General features: G+C 57.9%; 2 protein-coding genes across 16 annotated transcripts in view; both read left to right on the plus strand.

Annotated features, from left to right (window-relative positions):
- Positions 1-3704, plus strand: part of DAGLA (diacylglycerol lipase alpha) — a 72016-nt gene extending 68312 nt beyond the window's left edge. For all 14 annotated transcript variants that reach the window (XM_049892171.1, XM_049892165.1, XM_049892178.1 and 11 more), the window contains one exon: positions 277-3704. In XM_049892171.1, coding sequence (XP_049748128.1) covers positions 277-1228 — 952 coding nt within the window. In that variant the 3' untranslated portion in view covers positions 1229-3704. The remainder of the gene's footprint in view (positions 1-276) is intronic.
- Positions 3705-10455: 6751 nt separating this feature from the next.
- MYRF (myelin regulatory factor) overlaps positions 10456-20480 on the plus strand; it is a 39680-nt gene continuing 29655 nt past the window's right edge. For both annotated transcript variants that reach the window (XM_049892180.1, XM_049892181.1), the window contains exon 1: positions 10456-10628. In XM_049892180.1, the coding sequence (XP_049748137.1) occupies positions 10583-10628 (46 nt within the window). In that variant the 5' untranslated portion in view covers positions 10456-10582. The remainder of the gene's footprint in view (positions 10629-20480) is intronic.

A 20480-nucleotide genomic window follows, 5' to 3' on the forward strand; every position in this document is an offset into this window, starting at 1 on the left:
ACCAGTGAGGGCCCCCAGCAGCGCTCCTGGAGCCCAGCACTCCCAGCGGGGCCTTAGGGCCTCAGGGTCCCCACCCTGGCTCAACTGGCGGTGACTCTGGTGTCTTCTATCTCAGCTTCTTGTGAATTGTCCTTTTAAAATAAGGGTTTCCTGCCTCAAACCTCTTGACAACCCCTGAATTAGCTGTACCCTGGTCCCCACAAGTTCATCCTCCAGATAGCTGAGGAGTCAGTCTGGCCTGCCGAGTCTCACGTCCTCCCGGCTCCCCCTCTGCAGGAGCAAGTCGCAGTCTGAGATGAGCCTGGAGGGCTTCTCAGAGGGCCGGCTGTTGTCCCCTGTGGCCGCAGCAGCAGCGGCCCGCCAGGACCCTGTGGAGCTGCTGCTGCTGTCCACCCAGGAGCGGCTGGCGGCGGAGCTGCAGGCTCGGCGGGCGCCGCTGGCCACCATGGAGAGCCTGTCGGACACGGAGTCACTGTACAGCTTCGACTCACGCCGCTCCTCCGGCTTCCGCAGCATCCGTGGCTCCCCCAGCCTGCATGCCGTGTTGGAACGTGACGAGGGTCACCTCTTCTACATCGACCCCGCTATCCCTGAGGAGAACCCATCCCTCAGCTCCCGAACGGAGCTGCTGGCAGCTGACAGCCTGTCCAAACATTCACAGGACACGCAGCCTCTGGAGGCGGCCCTGGGCAGCGGAGGCGCCTCACCTGAGCGGCCCCCCAGCGCAGGAGCCCAGGGCGAGGAGGAAGAGGGGGACAGTGGGACGGCCCCCCACGGAGAGCTGGCATTGCACAATGGGCGCCTGGGGGACTCGCCCAGCCCGCAAGTACTGGAGTTTGCTGAGTTTATTGACAGCCTCTTCAACCTGGACAGCGAGAGCAGCTCCTTCCAGGACCTGTACTGTATGGTGGTGCCTGAGAGCCCCACCAGCGATTACACTGAGGGCCCCAAGTCCCCTAGCCAGCAGGAGATCCTGCTCCGAGCCCAGTTCGAGCCCAACCTGGTGCCCAAGCCCCCAAGGCTCTTCGCCGGCTCAGGCGACCCCTCCTCGGGCATCTCACTCTCACCCTCCTTCCCACTCAGCTCCTCTGGCGAACTCATGGACCTGACGCCTACAGGCCTCAGCAGCCAGGAGTGCCTGGCGACCGACAAAATCCGGACTTCTACCCCCACTGGCCGAGGGGCCAGCCCTGCCAAGCAGGATGACCTGGTCATCTCGGCACGCTAGCACACAGAAGCAGCTGCCATCTGGGGCCCAGGCTGGAACAGGTGGCCCCATGGGTACCTGGAGACTGCCCCCAGGCCGGGCAGCTTTGAGGAGAGGCCCCTCAGGGCCAGTGTTGCCTCAGGCGCGGGGAATTGCTGCTGAGCCGGGGGTCCGCATCCCTACCTCAGCTTAGGACCCCCAGAGCCAAGGCGAGGGGACCCGAGTCCTCCAGATGGGAGTGATGGAGAAGGGGGTGGAGCAGGAAGAGCCTGAGGCAGCCAGCCAGAGTGGGCAGGGCAGCACTCAGCCCTCTCAGCCCGACTGCCCCCCACGGGGGCACCTTGGCAACCCTATTTCAGGACAGGCAGGGGGCAAGCTGATGCCCCGTTGCTGCCCACCTGGGGCTGAGGTGGAAGGAGAACAGCCCCTTCCCACATACTCTCATCCAAGCTCCAGGCTGCCATCTGCCCTGACCACCCCCCAGATCTGGAGCCTGCTGGCCAGCCCCTGAGTGACCCCCCTCTAAGGTGGCCCGCAGTGCTGTGTATGTTTACAGAAGCTGCCGGGCTTGGCTCAGGATGTGTCCTGGGTTTGCAAGCCCCCTATCCCAAATCATGTGTTCAGCACCCTCCTCTGAACAGGGCCAGAATCATGGGGCCCAAGGCAGACCTGGGGCCTGGAGGAGGGTGGGCTCAGGACCGCCCCTTCTCTGTGGGTGCCTCTCCTGCTGCACCTCTGTGGATGGGTCCTGGGTACCCGACCTGCCCAGTCTGCCCGCTGCTTCCCGGCTCACCTTCTGCCCCCGGAGAGCCTGGACACTCGCAGGGTGGAAGATACTGGTGTGACTACCCCTGGCTGCATAGTCAGGGCGCTAGGAGGAAGAGGAGGGCCCCACCCAACACTTTTGTGTCATTCCCATGCCCAGGCAGCCCCCAGCCCTGGGATCTGAAACCAAACACACCTGTCCCCTCACTCTGCCTGCTCACTGGCCTGGGGTCCCTCCTGGGAGCAGGGCTTTCTCCCTTCCCACCCCCAACATCCTCCTGTTGTCAGGGAGTAGGGCCAGGAGTGGGGTGTCGTGCAACCTGGCCAGAGACTCTCTGCCCCCTGCCCAGGGGAGGGGTTGGGGGCTCTGGGGCCTCCACAGCCCTCATGTGAGGCGTTCCTTCCCTGCTGGGTCTGGGAAGCCTTTGGGGAGGTAGAGACCTGGCCTTGCCCCAAAAGCAGGGGTGGGGGAGCCGTGCATGTGAGTGTGGGGCCTGTGTGTGCATGTGCATGTGTGCATATGCATGTGTGCACCATCCCAGCAGAAGGCGCCCTGGGCCCACCGCCTCCCTGCCCACTGCCTGCCCAGCCTGCACAGAGACAGACGGTGAGCACGGGAGGCAGGGCCCTGAGAACCGGCCCTAGGCAGATCAGGACAACCTCAGTTTCAGATATTGTGCGTTCCCTGGTTGAGCCTGCTACTCTGACATCTGGCTCATGTGCCGAGGCATGGAGCACCTACTGTGCCTTCCTTTCCTCAGAGGCACAGTCCCCCCACTCCAGCCCCCGCACCTAGCCTCCCTGGGGCTGCAGGGTTCCCCTAGCCAAGCCCCCCATCTCATAATCACTGGCATCTGGGGGTCTGAACCCTCACACACATATCCCCCTCTACCCACCCTCCATGCAGCTGGGACTGGCCCAGAGGGCTGCCCTGGGGCACCTACCCACCCTGACAGATGGGGACAGAGACTTGGGAGCTGGGCCTCCCCTCACTCTCTGTGCCCCCACCCCTCACCAGTCCCCAGGGATACCCTGTTGTCGGCCAAGCCTCAACCCAGCCCATAAGGCGAAATCAGTGGCTTGTAGAGTTTAAAAAACCAGACAAAACCTTAAATCCAAATCAAGTTCTAACAAGCACCCTGGCCAATAGCAGGGAGAGACTTGGGGTCTGGCCTTTTAATTTGTCCTCAGCCAGGGCAGTTCCTGGGGCCTCTCAGGTGGGTGTGGAGACCACTCACACCCAGGACTGAGCCATCAGGGACAAACCCCCCACCCCCAAGACTGCAGCCACACAGTGTTTCAGGCTTGGGGCTGGGGTAGGCTCGGACTCAGCCCTGGACGCCCCAGGGTGGACCCGCCCCCAGGCCCTACCTGCCCCTTCCCTACCCCGCCCCCGCAGGACGGGCCTGCTGCACGTCTCCCCTTTTCCCTACACCGCACTTGGGGGGTCTGAGCCACCCCCCCCAGCCCAGCTCAGCTCAGACCGACCCCCACACCCCTACGCATCCCCCAGGCCCGCAGCACAAGCGCACCCAGCCGCGCTCTGGCCTGCCCTCCCAGGGCCTGGACAGCCTCCATATGCAATCGGAAGCGGAGCGGCCAGGCCCCAGACCCATGCACTCTCGATGTGCCATTCTCCCGTGACTTTTTTGTACTTCATGTATGAAAGATCCAAACTAATAATGCTGTAAAAAGAAGAGACAAATTAATATAGCTTATTCTATAAATATATCTGTATATAGAGGTTTCTGTATATTGTATAGAGCTGTGTATAAACTGGATGTAGGCGCACGCTGACGGCCTTGAGTGACCTGTCTTCCCAGCGGCTCGGGGAGGGCTGTGCTGCCAAGCTCAGGGCCAGAATGGTGGAAGAGACCCCGAAAGCCCTGAGGGGCAACCGAGGACTCTGGGGACCAGATCCTGTTCTGATCCCAGAGGCACCAGGTGTGTTTGGAGTGGCTTAGCAACAGACCAGCCTGAGGCTGAGTGCTGGGTTAGAACCGTGAGGTCAGTTTACCTGCAGGCGACTCACCTGGGGCTCCTGTTAAAATGCCTTTGCTGGTTCAGCAGGTCTGGGTGGGCGTGAGAGCCTGCATTTCTAACCAGCTCCACATCGAGTTGCAGTGAGGGACCAGAAGCCCCCTCAAAGCCCCATGTGTCTGAGGGCAGCCACTTGTTGATCCTGCCTGTGTGGGAGGTGGGGCAGGTTGCTTGGGTTTATAACATCATTATACCCTTGAAAGACAGGGTTCGTTTGCCCCTTTTTCCTCCCTGAGAAGCCTGAGGCTCGGAGAGCGTATGTAAGCTGCCCACAACTGCACAGCCAGGGATTGGCCGAGGTTTACCCTAGGCTGGTCTGACAGCATGGAGCCCTGGTGGTGCAGTGATTAAGACACTCAGCTGCTAACCCAAAGGCTGGCGGTTCAGGCACTCCACAAGAGAAAGATATGGCAGTCTGCCTCCTCAAAGATTACACACAGCCTTGGAAACCCTCTGGGGCAGTTCTCTGTCCTATAGGGTCGCTATGAGTCGGAATCGACTAGATGGCAATGGGTTTGGTTTTTTGGGATTGGGTCTGACGGTGGCCCCCCCACCCCATGCTGAGGGCTGGGCCAGGAGTGGGGTCCCACTAAAAGCCCCCAGCAGGAGAGCTCTGAAAGGCAGGGGCCACTGGAAGTCTTTGCCGAGGGTGTCCCTAGGCAGCCCCCCTACCCGGGACCCCACCCCAGCCTGGTTCCTGCAGTGAGGCCTGGGGACTAGAGGGCACAGGGTAAGCAGGGAGCAGGGCCTGCCCCTTCCACACAGCAGGTGGCGCTGTTCTTCCAGCAGAGGCTGGCCCAGGCACTGACCCAGACTGTAGGTGGCCTGACCTTCCCTGAAGTCCTCCCTGGCGTGACCTCCCCCTAGTCCAGAGTGACCCAGCTTGGTGAGGGGCTGGGAGAAGGCTATATAACAGTATTCTCAACCTGTCTTCCCCCACAGCCTGTTTGAACAGAAGCAGAAACTGAGATCAGTCAGCTAAGGGCAAAGACCCACTCAAGGTCACCCAGGAGGTGGGAACAGATCTGGGACCAAGCCCAGGCCTCCACCCTCAACTAATGGTTTTCACAGGTTCTTCCCACCCTATAGCCTCATCCCATTCACAAACCACCCAGCTAGTTAGTCAACTAGCAGCAGAGAAACTGAGGGCCAGAGGGGTTTTGTGACGTGCGTAAGGCCACGCAGCTGGTGGGCTGAATGGAGAGGGGCCCTCATGAGGGGCAATGCTGGATAGAGGGGACCACTCAGGACCCTCATATGGCCTCTCCTGCCTCAGCTCTCCTCAGGATCTTGGAAGGCAGTCTACACTGAGGGACCCACAGACCAGAACATGGTCCTTCACCCCTGACCCCCACTGACTCACCACCATTTGGGCTTCTCTCTCTTCCTCTGGGAAATGGAGCTGATGCCAAGATTGGGTGGGTCTGTGGGAAGCCAGAAGGCCCGGGGTTGCCCTCTCCTGGGCTGGCTTCCCTGTCTGTTACTTATTAACCCCCAAGTCTCTGGATGCCTTCTGCCCGTCAAGGGCCAGCAATGGGTGCTGGGACCTGACCCGGATAGTAGAAAGCACCATCTGTTGAGCACTTACCTGGCACTTCATGGTCCCTGGGTGGAACAAACACTTTGCACTCCACTACTAACCTGGAGGTTGGTGGTTTGAACCCACCCAGCAGCACCACGGAAGAAGGGCCCAGTGATCTGATTCCATGAAGATTACTCTGCAACATACGGGGCCTCCATGAGTTAGAAGTAACTTGATGGCAACGGGTTTTGTTTTTTTACCTGGCTCTTTACCTATGCTGTGAGACAGAAATAACTGGCTATGTTTCATAGGTGAAGATTCCAAGGACCAGAGGGCAGGCCTTAGAGAATGGGCTAAAGGCGCCACAGGGAAAAACAGCCACAGTCCAGCAGTCTGCTGGGCTGGAGCTGAAGTCTCAGTCCCTCACTCATTGTGGCTTGCGGTGGGAGAGCCCAGATGGGGACTCATCTCCACGGCTGGGACCTCTGAGGGTCCTGGGAGTACAAGGCTCCTAGGGCCCCTTCACCAGCCCCAGCCACCACCTTTCCCAGCACCAACCTCTGCCCCCTTGGAGTTGGGAAGTAGAGGAGTGGTAGCCTCAACCCTTGAGTAAGACCTCGAGCCTGAAACATTTCAGCCACTCTCTTTCCCCAGCCCAGAGATGAAAACCCCTGAGGATAGTTGACCCTTTGCTCCATGGTCCAGTGAAGTCAGGTGAGATAGCAGGGCCCCTGAACCAGGCCAGCTCCCACCAGCTTATCAGTAGGCTCCCTCCAATTTGAAGGCTACTCAGAGATTTAGTGCCCTAGCCTCAGCAAATATTGTGCTATACACATATATATATATTTGCAACAACAACAAAAAAATCTAACTTCATGAGTTGGGGTATTGGGGACAAAATATGTATATCCCTCCATCCCACTCCTTGGTGACCAGGACAAGGGTAATGCTGAACAAATCAGGAGGGCCCTCGAATGGTGGCCGTTTAGGTACTGCATTAGTTTCCCATGGCTGCTGTAACAAATTACCACAACCTTGGCAGCTTAAAGTGTACTCTCTCATACTTCTGGAGGCTAGAGGTCTTAAATCAAGGCGTTGGCAGGGCCGTGCCCCCGTGCAGGCTCTAGGGAAGATCCTTCCTTGCCTCTTTCAGCTTGCGGTCGCTCACAGCAATCCTTGGCTGGAGGCTAGAGGTCTTAAATCAAGGCGTTGGCATGGCCGTGCCCCTGTGCAGGCTCTAGGGAAGATCCTTCCTTGCCTCTTTCAGCTTGCGGTCGCTCACAGCAATCCTTGGCGTTACTTGGCTTGTAGCTTCATTGCTGCAAGCTCTGCCTCTGTGATCACATGCCATTCTCCCTGCGTGTCTGTCTTCACTATGCCTAGTGTCCAAATCTCCCTTTTCCTTCCCTTATAAAGATACCAGTCATTGCATTTGGAGTCCCTGGGTGGTGCAAAAGGAGCCCTGGTGGTGCAGTGGTTAAGCACTCCCCTGCTAAGAAAAGGCCGGCAGTTCAAATCCACCACCAGAGAAAGAGGTGACAGTCTGCTTCCGTAAAGATTGCAGCCTTGGAAACCCTGTGGGTCAGTCCTACTCTGGGGCAGTTCTACTCCGTGGGCAGCTCTACCCGTAGGGTCGCTATGAGTTGGAATCAACTAGATGGCAATGAGTTTGTTTTGTCTTGTTTTGGGGGAGAAGGGGTGGTACACATGGTTAATACATTCACTGCTAACTGGAAGGTCGGTGGTTCGAGTCACCCAGGGGCACCTCAGAAGAAAGTCCTGTTGATCTACTTCAGAAAAATCAGCCACTGAAAACCCCGTGAAGCACGGTTCTACTCTGATGCACATGGGGTCAAGCAGGAGTCGGCATCGACTCAACGGCAACTGGTTGGCTCGTTGGTTCATTGGATTTAGGGCCGAATCCAGGACAACCTCATCTTAACTTGATCACACCTGCGAAGACCCTATTTCCAAACAAGGTCACATTCACAGATACCGTGGGTTAGGACCTGGGCATATCTTTTCGGGGGACACAACTCAACCCTCTCCAGGCGCGATGGTAAGAAATGGAGGAAAGATCTGTGGGTGGTGGAGGTTTATGAAGAAGCTGGTTTCCTAGCTGGTCCTGGGCTACTCTTAAAAGAAATACATTTTGAAAAATCACCCAGTGTGGGCGGATGTCTACTTTGTCCACAGGCAGCCTGACCCGGTGGGGGAGGGGGCAGAGCAGAGAATAACAATTGTCTTAAGGGAGTCTGCTGAGGGAGAAAAACCTCTGGGGTGTTTCAGCTGGGAAAGAATAGGCGTCTCAGTGTGGCCCCTCTCCCCCCCTCTTAGCCCGGCCCTACGGGGGGAGCACCGGTCAGCACACACAGCTGGGGCCTCCAGCAAAACCCATTCTATATCTCTGAGAGCAAGAGCTCAGGAGAGCGGCCCCCGGAGGGACAAAACCTCATTGTGAGGCGGCCGCCGGCCTGGCGCCCCCTCCCCCAGCCCCAGAACTGTTGTGGCATTGACCCTCCTCGGCGGGCCACCAGGGGTCTGCTGACTGGGCCACATCTGGGGCTCGGGCACTGGCTGCCCTCCCCCATGGCTGGCTATTGTGGGGGGCTGGGGATGAGAGCAGTGAGCAAGTCTCTGGAGGTCCAGCTTCATACACTGTCACCCCACTGAGCAGCCCAGCTCATCGCCACCTTCCTTTGGGGGTTGCTGCCACACAGACTTGGGATTTCAAGTCTGGCTAGGTTAGCGTCTTGATCCGCCAGCTCAGACAAGGGCCCCCCCACCCCAGGCCTCAGTTTGATCACCTGTGAAGTAGGGGTGGGGTGGGTTTGTCCAGCTCTGCTGTATCTGAGGGCCCTCAGAGGCTTCGAGTTGAGCGACTCCATCGCTGGTTCTGGGATTCCTAAATTTTGTGCTTCTGAGGCTTCAAGGTCAAGGATCCTGTAGTTCGAATGTGCCACTGTCAATTCATTCAATACATATTTATTGAGCACCTACTGTGAGCCATGGTGCGCCTGACCCAAGCCATAGTGCTTTCAGTCGCCTCATATGCATGTGAAAGCGGGACAATGAATAAGGAAGACTGAAGAAGAACTGATGCCTTTGAATTATGATGTTAGTGAAGAATATTGAATACATCATGGCCTGCCAGAAGAACGAACAAATCTGTCTTGGAAGAAGTACAACCAGAGTGCTGCTTAGATGGCAAGACTTTATCTTACATACTTTGGAAGTATTATCAGGAGGGATCAGTCTCTGGAGAAGAAGGACATCATGCTTGGTAAAGTAGAGGGTCAGGGAAAAAGAGGAAGACCCTCAACGAGATGGACTGACAGTGGCTGCAACAATGCGCTCAAGCATAACAATGATTGTGAGGATGGCACAGGCCCAGGCAGTGTTTCGTTCTGTTGTACATAGTGTCACTATGAGTCGGAACTGACTCAATGGTACCTAACAACAATTGTGTGCCAGGTAGTGTTCCTGGTGTTGAAGTGACCGTAGTGACCAAGACTGAAAAATCTCTGGACCTCGGAGGGCTTCCATTCTAGAGCAAGGAGAATGAACAAAAACTAAATAAAAATCATATTCTCAAAAGGGGAGAAAGCAAGCCCTAGATAGGAAAAAAGGCCTAGGTAGAGGAGCTCCTTAAGGCAGGGGGGTCAGGGAGGTGACATGTGAGCTGAGACCTGACTGCTGAGGAGCTGGCCACATAGATGGAACAGCACGTGCCAAGGCCCTGTGGCAGGTGTGGGCCTAACCTATTGAGGGATGGCAAAAAGGCCTTGGTGGCTCTGGCTTAGCAATGGAGAGAGGGGTAGGAGCTGAGATCAGTGGGAAAGGCAGGCCAGATCACACAAGTCCTCGGAGACCGGGGCAATAGGTTCAGTTATTATTTTGGGTACCAAGGGAAACTATGGGTTTAGCAAAGGGATGAAATGATCTGATTCATGTTTTGAAAAGAGCGACTTGGGAGGATTGTAGAGTAGACTAGGAGAGAGGTAATACAGTTGGGCCGGAGTTGAAGAGGTGCGTTTGACGGTGAAGCCAGAAAGGAGGGCGGTGGGTTTATCTAGGACATACTTGGAGGCAGAACTTTCCATTCTAGTTGAACCAGCCAGAGAAGCCGTGATTGGGAACTTGAATTTCAGTGTCAGCCAGGATTCTTACTCTGAACGCTGTCTTTGACCCTAATTTGAATCCTGCTCTGTCCTTTACAGTAGCCACTAGCCGCGTGCAGTTATTTAAACTTAAACTAATTAAAAGTAAATAAAATCGAAAAGTCAGTTCCTCAGTCTCAAAAGCCACATTTCAAGGGCCCAGGAGCCACGCGTGGCTCATGGCTACCATGTTGGACAACACGGAACAGAACATTTTCATTACAGAAAGTTCCACGGGAAAGTGCTTCCTTAGACAGCTGCTGAGCGTCACTGAGCCTCAGCTTCCTCGTTTGTAAAATGCAGATAATCTCCTTGGTAGAGTAGTTGTGTGGACTAAATGAGATAAGGCCCATAAAGAGCTTAGTGCAGGCCTGGCACATAACAAATGTTCATTAAATGCAGGCTATTACTATTGCTGAGATGGGGGGTGGGTGACAGAGGAATCGGGGACGTTTCTGAGGTTTGGTTCTAAAAATCTAAGATTCAGAACCCTGGTGTCTTCAGCTGCGCAAGGGAAGGGCGAGGTCCCCAGCACCAACCCACTGGCACCCTTGCCCAGGCCGCCCGCCCCTCCCCCACAAAGTGGCGCGGCAGCCTTGCGCCCCCCAACCCGCGCCGCGCGCCGCCTGGAGGAAACGCGCGCGTTCTGCCCGCGGTAGGGCTGTGGGGAGGGTCGGCCGGCAGAGGGCGCAGGACGCGGCAGGCGGGGCGCGTGGGGCGGGTAGGGGCCGGGCTTGGGCCGCGCGGGGGGCGAACGCGGCGGCGGGCCAGGCGGGACCGCGGCCGGAGCGGAGCTGGGACTGTCGCGCGGGTCGCGCCGGCGATGCCGCGCCCCCGGGCCGGGCTGTAACGGGGCCGGGGCCGGAGTGCGCGCCGGGCAGGCCGGACATGGAGGTGGTGGACGAGACGGAAGCGCTGCAGCGCTTCTTCGAAGGTGAGAGTCCGCGGGCTGGCGGTAGCGGCGACCCCCAAGCGCTGGGAACCCCCCGCCGATCTCCCCCGGGGCTGGGACGTCCACTGTGCTTCCACCACGTTGGGGCCCCCAGAAGACCTTTCTGGGCCTGGGCCCTCCATCCTGGTGCCAGCCTGGAGTTTCTTTGAGGTTACTACGCACCTCCACTGAGGTTGGGCTCCCCTACCCGCCCCCCGACATACAACTTCCTTGGGGCTGTGTCCTGTGTCCCCTCTCCAGGCTGGGACCATGTTCACACCTCCCAGAACCAGGAGTTCTCACTAGATGATGACGCCCGCAACCTGCGGTGCACTTCCTGAGCCTGGGTTCCCCTACTGTGCTCCCTGGAGCTAGAACCCACTTCTAGGCCCGGATCTTCAGCACACCTTCTAGAATCTTCCATACCTCTTCAGGCTGGCTCCCCAGCCCCCAGTGTACCTCCCAGAGCGTGGGACACTCCCTAGTAACTTCAACCGCTCCTAGAGGGCCGAATCTGCTGCGCACCTTTAAGGATGTCACCCCTGTCCCCTGGCCCTCCTCCTAGGAGCTAGGACCTCCCCATTGTGCTTCCCTGGGACTGGAGCCCCCTTTAAGACTGGCACCGTCTTCTGCAGTACTGCTCCATCAAGGCTGAAATTCCCCTTCAAGCAGCTTCGCCTTCCCACTTGAGGCTGGGACCCCCCCCCTCCACTAAGCATGCCTCCCTAGGCCGGATCACCATCTTCCCTGTCCTCCACATATTCTCCTGGGGACGGAACCTTCTTGAAGCTGGTACCCCCAGCCACCAGCCACCTCCACTCTCTGAGACCCTCCTAGTGCTGTGAACTGCATCCCTCTGCCCTGTGAGGCTCCTGCGGGCTGTGTCCCCAGTACCTGTCCCTGAGCTGTGCCTCCTCTGACTACGTCTCCCCAGGAGTGACCTCATCCCCTCACCTTGACCTTGATAGGGTACTCCCCAGGGCGGGGACCCACGCACACACCACAATATTTCATTTTCCCCGCCCCTAGAGCTTGTGTCTTCACTTCTCTCCTCCATAGGCCCTGCACAGTGGTTTGGGGGGCTGCCCCCACCTAACCAACTCCCTGCCCTGTTTCGTGAGTAACCCCTGCCTCCCCTCCAGGACTACCCTCTGCCCTGAGCGCTAGACTCCAGAGGGATGAGACGGGGTGTGGGAGGGGAAGGCAGAGGTGCGGGGCTCCCTCCACTTCACAGACCTTCATTGGAATGTCCAGCCAGAACCACTGGCCCTTTTGTGCCCCTCCCCACCAACTTGGGGAGCCCAGCCTCTCTCTGCCCCCTTCCCAGTAACTAAGCCAACATTTTGCTCCTCGGTGCTTCCAGAACTTAATGCTTCAGAACCTTCCATTGGTGCTCTGGCCTGCCCTAGGGGTGCTGGGGTAGCCCATGGGACACACTCTGCTCTGGGGCATCCAGGGTAGGGATCAGGGCCCAGATTTCAAGCCCAGTCCCCAGGTCCCTTCAGAGTCCCGTGGGGGAGTGAAGAAGGCTTTTCTCCGCTTCAGTTTCTTTTTCTATAACTTGGAGGCAGACACCTCTGTCCACTCCTGCCAACTGAGCAGCCTGGGTAAGGGTATCCTCAAGCTACAGGACTTCCCCACTTCAGGATCCTTGATGCCCCAGCACACCCAGACCCCAAGAAACCAGACTTGGGTGAGATTAGATGGTTGATCCCAAAGCAGCTGAGTCGTTTGAGGGTGCTAGGCAGCCCTCATCTGTCCCCAGAGTCCTCGTTCTCCCCAGGGACCATTCATTTCTCAGGAGTCCTTAAGGGGCCTTGTGGAGGTTAGAGATCTCTGGAGCAGAGGGGAAGAGGCCTCCATCCTTGTCTGGGGGTACCGTGTTGGGGTGCTCCAAGCCTGGCATCCCTGGATGGCCCCTGGGCTAGCCCCCTTGCTTCCCATAGATACCTTATGCTCCTCTTGGGGAGAGGGGTGGGCCTGGCTGGCCTGGCTCCCATTTCCTGAGCCAAACCTCCTGGCCAGGGTAGAGGGGGGGGGGGGCGGGGGCTGACGCCACGGCTCAGCCATGCGGCCTGGCGGGGAGGCTGCACTGCTCCCTCCAGAGAGATAAGAGGAGGCTCAAGAATGTCTGTGGGGAGCAGGGGTGGGTGTGGGGCTGCCCACCGCCTCAGAGGGCCCTGCAGGCAGTCTTGAGGCAGGGGGCTGGCGCTGAGGGGGATCCGTTCCTGGAGCTTGGATTGAGGGGTGCTGAGGGCTGAGGCCTTCTGGGTCCCTAGGGAGGGTTGTCCCAGGAGGGAATGGGGTGGGCAATGGTGTGGGGGATGCAGCGTGGGTGTGAGGAGGGCTGGCAGCAGCCACCTGAGTGTTCTCGTAAGTGTGTGAAGGTGATCGTAAGTGTGGGAAAGTGAGAGGGAGGGGGCGCTGTGTTTTGTGCAGATGGGGACATGCAATGTGTTGTTCCTGAGTGTGCAGGGGCTGCCTGTGCTCCTGCACTCGGGCATGGATGGGGGCCTGATATCGCCTGATCCCCACTTTGCCTCAGTCACTCGCTCTGGGCAGTGGGTAGAGGAGGCCTCTGCTTGCAGCCCTGGGCTAGGGGCTGGGAAAGTCCTTTTTGGAAGGAACCCTCGGCCTAACATGGTACCCCCTCCCTGGACACACCAGACGTATATATATCCTGTGTCCCGCCCTGGGGTGCTGGGACTGGAGACTAAGGCGCTTTGGGCCTTGGGTGGGAGGCCGGGACAGGGCGGCCCCCTCGAGGCTGGTACAGCCGGGGCTCCCGTGACCACCCCACTAATCCCCTAGAGGGAGGCCACGGCTGCCCAGAGCCGCAGGCACAGGGCCTGCAGAGGGGACGCCGGCAGGATGCACTGGCTTCCAGCAGGTAACCCATCACTGCAGGTGTGCTCCTCATCCCCTTGATGGCTGGGGCCTGGGACTCCCAGAGTCTTCCAGGGACAGGGACAGGCAGCATCCAAGGATCCCGCCAGAACCTCAGGATCCAGGCAGGGCCACTGAGAGCTGTGTGAGCCTGGTAGAGCCCATGCCCTTCTGGGGCCCCTTTCCTCCTCTGCAGGACAGGAGGGGCTGGAGAAGGTCTCGAGGGTGTGTTCAGGGGTGGTCTGGAGCATAGATGGCCCAGACAGGAGGGTGGGTGCTGGCCCCGTCGGTGTTCAGGGCCCTGGTTCTATAGGCATGTGAGGCTTGAGTGAGCAGCCTGTGCCACCCAGGAAGCTGAGACTGGGGGACCTGGGCTTGTAGGCACTGAAAAAGCCACCAAGAGGTTGGGGGCCTTCCTCTAGGGCTGGGGTGGGAGGCCCGGGTTCTGTTTGTCCCTGACCTGATGAGTGGCCTGGGCTGGTGGCTGCCCTTCTCTGGCCTCATTTCCTCTCTTAGGGTAGGTAGGTGGGTTGGACTAGAATAGGGGCTTCCAATGTGATTTTTTTAGCCACTAACCTCTCACCGGAAACCATGATTGTGTAATGGTTAAGAGCTATGACTGCTAACCAAAAAATCGGCAGTTCAGATCCACCAGGTGCTCCCTGGAAACTCTGTTGGTGAGGTTCTACTTTTTCCTACAGGGTCGCTATGAGTTGGAATCGACCTGACGGCAACAGGTTTGGTTTGGTTTTTGGTAAACTCTCACCAAAGACAAACTCATGGCTTTGTGATAGGACATATACAGTAGACAAAAGGGGGCTGGGCCCCCCCACGGCCCCAAGAGTACCAGGATCCTGGTTTAAAATCTACCCCTCCCCCAAACCCCCAGGCTCTGGGGTGGGTGACGTGAGGGATGTGGCATCAGGCCCATTTCCCAGGGGCCAAGACTGAGGCTCCGAGAGCAGGGGCTTGCCTAGAGTCACCCAGAGCCATCACCCAGCCCCCATTCACTCCCCTGCACCAGAGTCTATGGGGTAAGGGACAGGTGGGCCACCTGTCTGGGACCAGCACCATCTAAAGGGCAGGCGGTGGCCCCAGGGAAGACCACCTGACTACTTGAGGGAGAGAATGTCCACCCTGGAGAAGAGGCTGGGCCCGAGCTGGGGTGTGCAATGGGAGTGCACTGTGCCCGGTGTTGGCCTGTCTGTCTGTCTGTGGGACACCCAAGGGACTAAGTGGATGGGGAGGCAGCCGGGTGCAGGGCTTCTAGACCACTGACTCCCAGGGAGGTGAGGTGTCCCTGGATCTGCCCAGAATCACCCCCTCCTTCCTGTCCCAGGCCCAGCCCATGAAACTGATCGCCACACCCCTCCTTCCCCATGTCTTGAGCACAGGTGGGAGGAGGCAGGTAGTGGGGGCCTGACTCATCCCTGTATCCCGACTCCCAGCGCAGGCCACATGGGAGCGAGGGGGAGGGCAGGGAATGTTCTCAGGGTCAATGCAGGCAGCAGTGGACATGTGAGCAAGGATGGGGTGGGGGCATCCCAGGAAGCGGACTCTCTGGGGAGGCCTGGGAGGGGGCATAGGAGTGAGGATCAGGCTGATACCAACCCCATGGCCTCAAGGCCTTTCCTCGTCTGGGGTGCTAGACAGCATCCCTTTTGGGTCCCGGGCACAGCCACAGAAGCTGTTGGAGGCGAAGACTGCTTTAGGCAGAATGGCTCCCCCCTGGGGACCTGGCCCCCACTCCTCCAACTCCTAAGAGGTTATAGGCTGGGGGACCCTGGCAGCAGAGGCTGCTGGGTAACAGTCCAGTGGGGCTGCTGATTGGCTGTTGCCCTTGGACTTTGCCCTCCCTCCCCGATAAGGAACTGGGTGCAGAAATCATTAACTGAATCATTAACTAGGGGAAGCCCCGCCCCACCCATGCCACAGGTCCTCCTTTTCCATCTCTTCCTTCTACATCCCAGCCAAGGGCCTCAGCCTAGTGTCCTCCTCTGGCCTCAGTTTCCCTCACAGCCTGGGGTGCTCTGCAAGACCCATGGCTTCCTCTTATCGCTGGAATAAGAGGCTCAGAGAGGGTGAGGGCCTTTCCCAGGGCATACAGCCCGAGCTGAGGCTGGTCCGGTTGTCTGTTCCTGGCTCCTGCTGCACCCGCCTACACCTCCAAGAGCGGAACTTGGGGGGAAGGGAAGTTAAGAGAAAAGGGGCTTGCCGATCTTTGTCTTTGCCTGCCACACCCAGGCTAGAGCTCTTTGCATTCGTCCTCTCCCAGAGTCCTGGAGGGACAGGCGATGACACCTCATTTCCCAGAGGGGGTGCTGAGGCAGGAGGTGATGAGCTGGGGCGGGCCTCTGGGTCTCCTGACCGGCAGCCAATCACAGTTGGGTGCCAGCCTAGGCTGGGGCAGGGAAGAGGCTTCTTGTTGCATGCTGAGGGTTCTGACCCACCTCTGACGACCAGTGACAATGACTTTCGCCCAGCCCCCTGACCTCCCTGGGCCTCAGTGCCCTCAGATGGTCAAAGTGTGTGATGTGAGCAGCTAGACCCCGAGAGTGTCATGGCCTGGAGGGTAAGGAAGGGCAAGCAGTTGGGTCTGGGCCCCAACTGGCCTGGATTATTTATGGACAGGGGTTCAGGGCATCCCGCCCACCCCCCTCCACCTCTAGGCCGAGTCAGGGAGGAAAGCCCTCCCTCCACCTGACCCAGAGTCCTCCGGCCACCATAGTGTGGAGTCACAGCCTTGATCTCCCCTCTGTGGGTTTGGACCTTCCTCACCCCCTCGTCGTCATCTCTTTCTCCTGTGCTGGGCCCTGGATAGAAACCTATAGGACCCCGATCCCCCTGGCCTGCTAGCTTGGAGGCAGAGGGCTGTCTCTGGGGGGCAGAGTCCAGAGGTGGAGGGAGAGGAAGGACATGGGGTGGGGGCCTGAGAGCAGCTGGTGAGATGAGGGGCTGAAGGGAGGAAGAGGGGGAAGTTCATCCTTGTATGTGGGTACGTGGCCCTAACCCCCTGGTATGAAGCTGTGCCCCTGGGAGGTGTGTGTGGCCTGGGCCTGCCATAGGGTCAGTGAGCTTTCATGTGCACACATGTCCCGTGTGCAGGATGTGAGCATGCTGAGAGGTGACCATGTATGGCATGCTCCCGCCTCAGGACCTTTGCACTGGCTGTCCCACCGCTTGGAGCACTGTCCTCCAGATAGCCACGTGGCTCAAATGTCACTTGCTCCGTGAGGCCTTCCCTGACCATTCTATTTAAAATTGCAACTCATCCCTTTTCCCCTGGCACCCCTGATTGCCCCTCCCTGCTTTGTTTTCTCCATAGCATTTGCCACTTCTAAAATTCTGTGGATTTTACTGATCTAGCCCCGGGGTTGGTTTGAGCCCTGGTGGGGAAACCCTGGTGGCACAGTGGTTAAGTGCTCGGCTGCTAACCAAAAGGTTGGCAGTTTGAATCTACCAGCTGATCCTTGGAAACCCTGTGGGGCAGTTCTACTCCGTGCTGTAGGGTCGCTATGGGTCAGAATTGACTCAACGGCAGTGGGTTTGGTTTTTTTGGTTTATCTTATCATCAGGAGCCCTGGTGGTGCAGTGGTTAAGTACTCATCTGCTAACCAAAAGGTTGGTGGTCTGAACCCATCGGCCGCTCTATGGGAGGAAGATGGGGCAGTCTGCTTCCGTAAAGATTTGCTGTTGCTGTTAGGTGCTGTCAGGTCAGTTCTGACTCATAGCGACCCTATGAACAACAAAACGAAACACGGCCCGGCCCTGCGCCATCCTCACAGTTGTTGCTATGCTTGAGCCCATTGTTGCAGCCACTGTGTCAGTCCATCCCCTTGAGGGTCTTTGTCTTTTTCGCTGACCCTCTATTTTACTAAGGATGATGTCTTTCTCCATAAAGATGATAGCTTTGGAAACTCTATGGGGCAGTTCTGCTGTGTCCTATAGAGTTGCTGTGAGTTGGAATCAACTCTATGGCAATGGGTTTTTTAATGGGATCTTGTCATCTGACTCTCCCCCTAGAATGCCAGCTCCTCTTGGTCTCAGTTTTTTGTCTGTTTGTTTATTGCTGTATCTCTAGAGTCTAGCCCTGTGCCTGACACAGAGTAGGTGCTCAGTGAAGAGTTATTGAATGAGTGATTGAATGAACAAACATGTGAAGCCTGTGGGTGTGTGCATGCATTTGTGTCCCTGTGTGCATGCGTGTGTATGGGTGTGTCATCCATTGTGTCTGTTAGTGTGTGCCTGTGTGGAGGGCATGCTAGTGCGTAATCACGTGTGTCAGTGATACATGTGTGGGGTGTGCCCTTGTATACACACATGTGCGCTGGAGTGTGCCTGTGCTGATGTGTGAACACAGAAGGGCATGGGTAACCCTGGTGGAGACCCACCCCCCCATCCCAGGGTGCAGGGTCCCTACTCCAAATCTGTGGGAGAAGCCCTTCCCAGCCTGCCTGCCCTGGTCCCTGTGGGAGAGGACAGTGAGGGGACCTCCTGAATAGGCTGGGTCAGGGGCACTGAGTGAGAGCTAACTCGGGCCTGTGGAGTCAGGGCAGGGAGCCCCACTCAAAGAATAGGCCGCAGTTGTTAGGCACGACTGATAGGCCTGGCTTGGAGGATCTTGGGGTGGTGAGTTCAGCCTTGTGATGTTGGCCTGAGGACTGGATGTCGACTGTGTGAGGACTGCAAGAGGGTTTAGCCATAAGCCTATTATTGTGTGCTGGCAAGTCAATTCTGAATCATAGCGACCCCGTAGGAAGAGTAGGACTGTCCCATAGTGTTTCCTAGGCTGGAATCTTTATGGGAGCAGATCACCAGGTCTTTTCTCCTGCTGAAGGTCAGTTAGCAGCTGAGCACTTAACCGTGGTGCCACCAGGACTCCATAGCCTAGGGGTGGCTAAAGATTCTGGGTCCCCTAGAGGTGAGGGGTTTCTGCAGGAAGGCCCTGGGGCTCTTCTGTGTTTTTGGCAGGAAGTTGGCAGGGATCAAAGACAGCTGTGGCTTAGATTTAAGGACCTGATGGCTGTGACTCAAGGTCCATGTTCTTGTTAGACGGGGCTGCTCGGCCCAGGCTAGCTGCGGATTTGCTGCAGAGATGCAGTGTTGCTTGCAAAACAAGCATCTGACCTGAAGGTATTTTGAGCGAGAAAGCTCCGGTTACAAGTTGAAGCCTGAGCAGGGGCAGCTAGCGAATCTGTAGATCATACTAATATAGAAAATCCAAGCCAAGGAGGTGACAGCCCTGATGTGAATGAGTTTGGAGCACGTTGCTTAGCTCAGTCAACATTGGGAGAAGAGCTAGAAGCACTGGGACCCTCCTGTGACTGGGGGGACTGAGCAGGGGCTGCCTGGGTGGCCAGGCAGCCAGTTCATAGAAGGCTTGCCCACTGAGCAGGGGTGTGTGCGGCTGGAGCTGAGGCCTGGAGGCTCAGTGTGCCATGCATGCCCAAGAACAGCATGGTACTGGACATGCCTCCTAGGGACTCAAGGTGTAGAGGTCCCCTCAGGGGCTCCAGGGAGCAGACACGCAATGAAGCAGAGAGGCATGGGGTGGGTGGTAGAGCCTGGGCAAAGGCGTGGGGACAAGAAAGAAGATGGGAGCCCCCAAAGATGGAAACAGAGCAACTAACGTTCATGAGGAACGGCCTCCTGAGGCTCTGGAGCTTGCGCATGATTTAGTCTAAGGCTCCCAACCACTCCAGGAGGCAGGATTCCTGCCCCGCTTGAAGGACATTGAGGTTCAGGAAGGTCAGGCCGATTGGAGGGCTTACAGCAATACAGCAGGGGCCCCACTCGTCGCCAGGGCGCTCTCATTCCATGAGCTCCTTGGGACATCGTGGGTGCCAAGGCGGACAGTCCCCAGACCACTTCTACTCTGGCCTCTGGCTCCTGCCTGGGGCTAGGGTGCCTCTTGGACTCAGATCTTTGGGGTAGGCACTTGGGGAAGCTGGGGTCCTCGGGGCACCACCAGCCCCAGGGTTCAGCTCAACTAGGCCTGGCCAGCATCCTCAGGCCCTGCCCGTGGCCACGTGGCCGACGGGATTTCCGCCATGTTTGGGGCATGAATTGACAAGTGCCCCATTGACGGGGCAGGGGGAGGGGGTGGGCAGGGCACAAGCCTCCCACTGTGCCATGTCCCCACCCTCCCCCGTCCCCCTGGGACAATGGCCTAGACTCAGCCAGCAGCCACAGCTGGTGGGGGGGGGTGAGCATGAGAAGGGGCGGAAGGGAGGGGTCCAGGGTGGAGGGGCCACCTGGGTCCCTGCCTGCCCTCATCCGCACCTGGCCTGGGTCCTCTGGGCTCCTCTCCTGCCCAGCTGGGTGGCCTTGAAGGGAGGAGGGAGAGGAGGGAAGGGGGCTTCCTTCCCACAGCCCAGACCCCAGCCCGCCTGGGGAAGGGGCACTGTCTGGCTCCTGTTAGAGGCAGGTAATAAAGGGCCTAATTAATGAGGAGCAGCTGGGATGCATAGCTCGGCGGGGCAGGGGTGGTGCCTGGAGGAGGCCCTTATGTAGCTATGGACCCCCAGCCACAGCACAACCTGGCAGAGGTCCCCAGGCCCAGGCAAGCCTGGTTCCAGTCCCCACCTGCTGCTTTTTGCAGTCGTTCCATCAACATTTATTGTGTACCTACTGTGTGCATAAGGAGTCTCTGGGTAGTGAAGATGCTTAAGTGCTCAGCTGCTAACCAAAAGGTTGGTGGTTCACCTAGGCACCTAGGAAGAAGGCCTGGTGATATGTTTCTGAAAAATCAGCCATTGAAAACCCCATGGAGCACAGTTCTACTTTGACACATATGGGATCGCCATGAGTCAGAATTGACTAGACGGCACCTGGTTTGGTTTTGGTGTTTACTGTATGAGTCGGAATCGACTCGACGGCAGTGGGTTTGGTTTGGTTTGGTGTGCTTAGATGCTTATGGAGCCCGGGTGGCTCAGTGGTTAAAGAGTTCGTCTGCTAACCAAAAGGCTG

This window comes from Elephas maximus, chromosome 7 (assembly GCF_024166365.1).
Source record: "Elephas maximus indicus isolate mEleMax1 chromosome 7, mEleMax1 primary haplotype, whole genome shotgun sequence".
In the NCBI taxonomy this organism is placed as follows: domain Eukaryota; kingdom Metazoa; phylum Chordata; class Mammalia; order Proboscidea; family Elephantidae; genus Elephas; species Elephas maximus.